We start from the raw sequence: 6,561 nt of genomic DNA, 5'->3' as shown, positions 1-6,561 counted from the left end.
AATCAGAGTAATACTATAAAAATTTAGAATAATTTTTCAGTTGGATTGTTTACGAAAGGCCTTCTAAATTCTTGTGCCACATGAATAAAACCAAAAGTGGAAATAATTGTAGAAGATACATTATGGATCTAGTTTATACAATAAAGGTATTAAACATTGAAACATTCCAACTAGTGTACCTATTCTTTAAAAAAAAAAAAGTTTATATGTTCCAGGTGAAAACTCCAGACAAAATTATCCTTCCTTAGGCCTCAGACCTCCTAGAAAAATCTGATAAAATATATGGACCCTATTTTAAGAAAAGGTAAAGAAACACAAGCGGTACCAAATATAGTTTCATGGTATTTGTATATATACCTGTTTACTGTTTCTGGACGAGATATTAGGAACCCTTCCTGTAAGTTCTCACCCTTCATCTGTTGCCACCTTAAATTGGAGAACTGCTGATGTAAAACCTGAAAAAGTTAAAAAAGTAAACTATAGTCCAGACAGGGAATACTTGCTATAGATTATTGAATAACCCTGACAACCTACAAATGGTCTAATTTGAAGACATCAATGTCAATTATAGTATTTTGTTTACTAAAGTATTTAATCTTTTAATAGATATAGCATAAATTTTTTATAAATTATTTAGTAAAATTTTACTTACACAGAAATCATATTATGCAATTATGTTTTTATTCTGCGGGCATGACTAGGACTTTCTGTCACATAAATATGAATTATATAAGTGAACTAGAAATGTGTGGGATTCTGATGAGCTAAGCAATTCCCAGTGACACTCCAAGGGATTCTTTATTCTTCTATACTGATTTTAAAATTAGTGGAAGATAATTAAAATATAACACATTAATGCAGCATGCCAGAAATTGTAGAGAAATTAGGGACAGTTTTATTTAAATTATTTAGTGTGAAATACTCCTGCAGTACTATAACATCATACAGAAACTGGAAATGTCATCCTACATCTGTGTCTTCTGGCAGTCCACACGTAATCATTACTGATAAGCAAGAATGTTTCTCTTTTTAAAAATTTCCCAAGGAGAGATTATATAGCTTTACTTGGCATGTGCTTCCACTATAAAACCACTGTGAAAGTTTTCTGGAAAGCCTTATTTAATGTTTATCCTAAATCACTCATGATACAGGGAACTCTCAATTATTTTCTCTAATGAAGGAAAAATTTCTCCTAGATAATACAGAGTTGGAGCTTCCTCCTCGGTCTTTCCTTTATGCATGCAATGAAATATCCTGACAGACAAATAAGGAGTTGCAAAGTACAGACAGCCAGGCTGTAGGAAATTCCCAGAGGACAGAGTTGATGAAATCACTTTTTATTTTTTAGTACCTTCTAAAATTTCATTCAGGAGATAACCATAAGATGGAAGGAAACGCTTAAATGAAAAATAAAGTTTTCTTAGCCACTTGAAATCTTTTGTAAAAAGAAGTAAGATATAAATAGGTCTAAATAAATAAAAACATTTTTCTAAAACATGTTTTCCTGGTAGATGCCTCAGTAAATGTTTGTTGAGAAAATACAGAATAAACTTTCCAACTGATAGACTTTCTGTAGAAAGTTAGCCATAAATCAGCAAATAGAATCATCCTCTGCATAACATTATTTTGTGTCTTCTTTTTTTTTTCATTTTCTTTTCTTTTTTCTTTTTTTTTTTTTTTTTTGAGACAGAGTCTCAAAAATCTCACTATGTTGCCCTCATAGTACTGAGGCATCACAGCTCACAGCAACCTCCAACTCTTGGGCTTAAGCGATTCTCTTGCTTCAGCCTCCCAAGCAGCTGGAACTATAGGTGCCTGCCACAATGCCTAGCTATTTTTGGTTGCAGTTGTTTAACAGGCCTGGGCCTGGCTCAAACCCACCATCCTTGGTGTATCTTGGTGTATGTGGCCAGCACCCTAACCACTGAGTACAGGTGCCGAACCGATTATTTTGGTCAGTGATAGACCACATATACAACAGTGGTCCCACAATTGCCCGCCATGTTGCAGTACAGGGCAGTGGTTAAGAGCACAGACTTTGGGTTAAAAGCACAGTTTTTTAATCCTTTCTTTACCACTGACAAGATACTTGACTCTAGTAAGTTATTTTATTTTTGAATTTCTCTGTCTTTTAATTATATTAGATGTAAAATTGGAGATTTTAGAGGAAATTGTGAAAATTAAATATTAAGTTAATTTATGAAAGCACCTAGAACAGTACCTGGCTTATAGTAAGAAAACATTATGAATTATTTGCTGTTATAACCACCACCATCATCATCTCCACTGTTGCTAAACTCTGTTGTTATAAATTATAACTAGATTATAAGGATACAAAAATGACTAACAAAGTTGCTTACCATCCAGTGGGGATGACAGAGTTTGATATACAAAGAGATAAATGTTTACATCCTTTAAAAGTGTGTTTTCATGTAATGATTTGTATCTTTGTGATTTTAAATCTTATGGAAAATCATTACTTTCCCTTCATTGAGATAATTGCCTTGTGTAAGTAAGTGAATAGTTTAGTCATCAAATTATGTAGTATGTGTTTTCTTGAAGTGGTTTTGAATAAACTGAATGTTGGCTAACTTCATAAATGTGGTTATTGTCTCATCCTAATCTCAACTATATTCACAGTACTTTTCATCAGCGTTAATATGCGTAATTTTTAACTTTAATCACATTTGTCATAGAAGACTAGCCACTTGAGTCATTTTGGTTTTGTTTTGTTCAGCGGTTCTCAACCTGTGGGTTGCGACCCCTTTTTAACAATGAAAATACATTGTGGCATTAGGAAGATTGAGAACCACTAGTTTTGTTTTTTCTTGTTTTGGGGAGAGGTAATTTTAAGCTATACAGTATGCTTTAAATCAAGCATAATAATTTATTCTTGATTATTACTAGCACAAAAATAAAGCTAAAATAAAACATTTCAGTTTGCCTGCCAGGAAATTAATAATAGATATACTCAAAATGACTCCTGGTCAATGAGTGTGTATTGATAAAGCCACTGAGTTAGAATAAGCAGCCTCCTCACTCTAATTCTGTGGTGGCAGCAGCTATGCTTATCATCATGTCCTTGTACCCAGCCCATCATGAACATTCAGGAATTATTTGTGTACTTGAGTAGTAGACATTATTTTTTATTCTGTCTTATATATTTATAACAGATTACTTGCTACTTTTAACAACTATTCATGCAAAAAATAGAGGACACAAGAGAGCTTTTAGGTTGTTTGCATGGCTCATTTTAAAAAAGCAAAGCTGAAGTTATTTTGGAAGTGTTAATCTGTTGATTGATTTAATAAGCACAAACAAGTTCAAAGGATAAAAGCCAATACTGAATCAACTGTTTTAATACTCAGAAATTGACTTTATCTTTTCTCTAATTTAAGTTAGTTTAAGACTACAGTTTATCTATTCCTAAACTGGGACTCTTGAGGTGATCTTAGACCAAAGGCATGTAATGCTTGTATGTTGAAGAGCAACAACAAAAAAGACAGTTGTGTCCATAAGATAATTTCAGCTAATGAAGCATAAAAGAGGCTTGGCACCTGTGGCTCAAGTGGCTAGGGCGCCAGCCACATACACCTAAGGTGGCAGGTTCGAATCCAGCCCGGGCCCGCCAGACAACAATGACAGCTGCAACCAAGGAATAGCCGGGCATTGTGGCGGGCGCCTATAGCCCCAGCTACTAGGGAGGCAGAGGCAGGAGACTCGCTTGAGCCCAGGAGTTGGAGGTTGCTGTGAGCTGTGATGCCACAGCACTCTACCCAGGGGGACAGCTTGAGGCTCTGTCTCAAAAAAAAAAAGAAGCATAGAAGATATGAATCAGTAAAATAATAGTGCATATACAACCAAAACATAAACAACAGTCCTAAATATCCTGCACTGAAATCGTGTCAACATGATTAATGTTAACATAAGTTTCCAAAAGTTAAGCTACCCTAAGAAGCACGCTGTATGAATCTTAAAAATACCTATGAGATTTTGTAATAACAAACACCGTATCTTCTTTATGTGAGTATACTTCTTTTTTAATTTCTAATAGTTTCCCTAGATAATAGTATTAAAGATAACTTTCACACCTTTAAAATGTATGTGTTTTGTGTTACTTTTTTGTCGTGGTAAAGTATACATAAAATTTGTTATTTTAATTGTGATAAATGGTGATTTTTAATTTTAATTTTTTTTTTTTTTTTTTTGCAGTTTTTGGCCAGGGCCAGATTTGAACCCACCACCTCCGATATATGGGGCCGGTGCCCTACTCCTTTGAGCCTCAGGCACCGCCCCTTTAATAAAATTTTAATTGTGACAAAATACCCATAAAATTCCCCATCTTAATTATTTTTAGATGTACATACAGTTCAGTAGTGTTAAGTATATACACATTGTTGTAACCAGCCTCCATAATATATGTATATTTATAAGGAAACAAATGAGTTCTTTGAGATATGGTCTACTAATGTGACTTTATTTTGCACATTAAGATGATATTTTTGTTCAAAACGAGAACATGTATTTTGCTAATAAAGATGCCATTTTAGATTTTTAGCAATTATATTAATGGAATTTTTTTTGTTTTTTGGTTCTGTTGTTTAATAGGAGTGAGCTGAGTCGACAGAAACTTTATACCCAAGAGCTGCTTTCTCAGCTGGAAATAGCAAATGAAAAGGTAGTTGAGGTAAGATAATGACTCCCCTGGGAAGTACTTTCTGCTACAGCTTGATACACATGTTATAGAATTTTACCTGAGCCAGATCCAAATGAATTCTCTACTTGGAAATAACCATACAGAAATCATCCATAACCCTAAAAGTCCACATGCAACATAATATGAATAAAAGCTTTGAAAGTGAGTGATTCATCATATGTAAATGATAATAGGTAGAGATTTTATTTCATCTGAGTTTTACCAGTATAACTAACCTATAGTGTTTCAGAGAACGTACTGTTTAAGAGCCTCTTTATTATGCATATTTAAGATTATCTTTTTAACCCAGTCCTTTCATTTTGTTGTGATCTATCACAAAAAAACACGTAGAAAATATTTTTGCCTATGGAATACAATATATTTAGATTGATGCCATAGAACTACACAGTGTTTTTTGGAATTTCATTAATAGGATATATGGTCTCTTCTCTCTTTGTGGTCTGCTCTCACATAGTGAAATTATTACTCTTAAGTATCATGGCATTATAAATTGACATCAGCCATTTAGAAAACAGTTAAGGAATAGCCATTAAAATACTCTCTAATGTCGCTCCTATATCTGGAAGTCTTTTCTAAGGCTTTTCTAAGACTTTCATATTTAAATATGAAAGGATTTAAATGAAGTTATTCAACACAGTAATGTTAATATTAGATTAAAAGCAACCAAAATGATTAATTGAAAATGAACAGTTGCATATATTATGACTTAGTCAATCTGAACTGTTTCTTAGCCATTATAAGTAGTTATAGTAGCAGTATAGAAAAATGTGTAATATGTAGTCTGGTTATAAATATGAAAGTGATTATTATAGATGATGAGATTTTTTTTTCCCCAAGTTTTCACTAACATATTGTGTGCCTCTTAAAATTTAACACTACCTATTTAAACATCTTGGTAAGTTGGAACAGTCATTATATATCTCTGCATAAAATTTAATTTTGCTTTGGGGCATAATAAGAAATAAAGTAGGCTCATTCTAGCAGGATACTCCTATTTCAAAGTTTTATATTACTGTATTAGTCATGACATTCATTCTTATCACTTGTGTGTGAGGGCATAGAAACTACAGATATTTGGTTCTTTATAAAAGGTATATTTTTTCTTTTAATACATATTCCTGATTGAGCTTGTATCATTCTCTCAATTCAGTAAGTGCCAGGAAAATTGTGTAACAATTCTAGTTGTAAAAAAATATTTTTTTTCAGATTACTATAACCAGGCTAGTAAGAGTGGGGAATGTTGCCGGGCACAATCATTCATGCCTGTAATCCTGGCTTTGGGAGGCTGAAGCTGGTGGATTGCTTGAGCTCAAGAACTGGAGACCAGCCTGAGCAAGAGCGAGATCCTGTCTCCACAAATAGCCAGGTGGTATGGCACGCACCTGTAGCCCCAGCTACTAGAGAGGCCGAGGCAAGAAAATTATTCTAGCCCAAGAGTTTGAGGTTGCTGTGAGCTATAAAGCTACAGCACTTCACCAAGAGTAACAAAGTGAGACTCTGTCTCAAAAAAAAACAAAAAACAAGGGCGGCGCCTGTGGCTCAAAGGAGTTAAGGCACCAGCCCCATATGCCAGAGGTAGCAGGTTCAAACCCAGCCCTGGCCAAAAACAACAAATAAATAAATAAATTTTTAAAATGGAGAATGCTAATGTATGTATTTTTAATTGATAGATTATTTGAACTTGTCTGCATGACAGTATGTTGGGATAGCTTTGTACTTATGATGCCTATATAGATCTTGTCACAACAAAATATTACAAACTGAGTGGCTTAAAAACAGCAGAAAATTCTTGTTCTCACAGATCTAGAAGCTAGACATCCTAAATCAAGATGTGGGCTTTTGGG

General features: G+C 33.9%; 1 protein-coding gene across 1 annotated transcript in view; it reads left to right on the top strand.

Annotated features, from left to right (window-relative positions):
* SCLT1 (sodium channel and clathrin linker 1) overlaps positions 1-6,561 on the top strand; it is a 162,204-nt gene that overhangs the window by 147,525 nt on the left and 8,118 nt on the right. The window contains exon 18 of the mRNA XM_023516581.1: positions 4,609-4,687. Coding sequence (XP_023372349.1) covers positions 4,609-4,687 — 79 coding nt within the window. The remainder of the gene's footprint in view (positions 1-4,608; positions 4,688-6,561) is intronic.

Source organism: Otolemur garnettii, unplaced genomic scaffold, assembly GCF_000181295.1.
Source record: "Otolemur garnettii isolate 467f Iridium unplaced genomic scaffold, OtoGar3 scaffold00093, whole genome shotgun sequence".
Classification (NCBI taxonomy): Eukaryota; Metazoa; Chordata; class Mammalia; order Primates; family Galagidae; genus Otolemur; species Otolemur garnettii.
The sequence above is the reverse complement of the archived record's forward strand: the minus strand, read 5'-3'. Positions and strand labels throughout refer to the sequence as shown.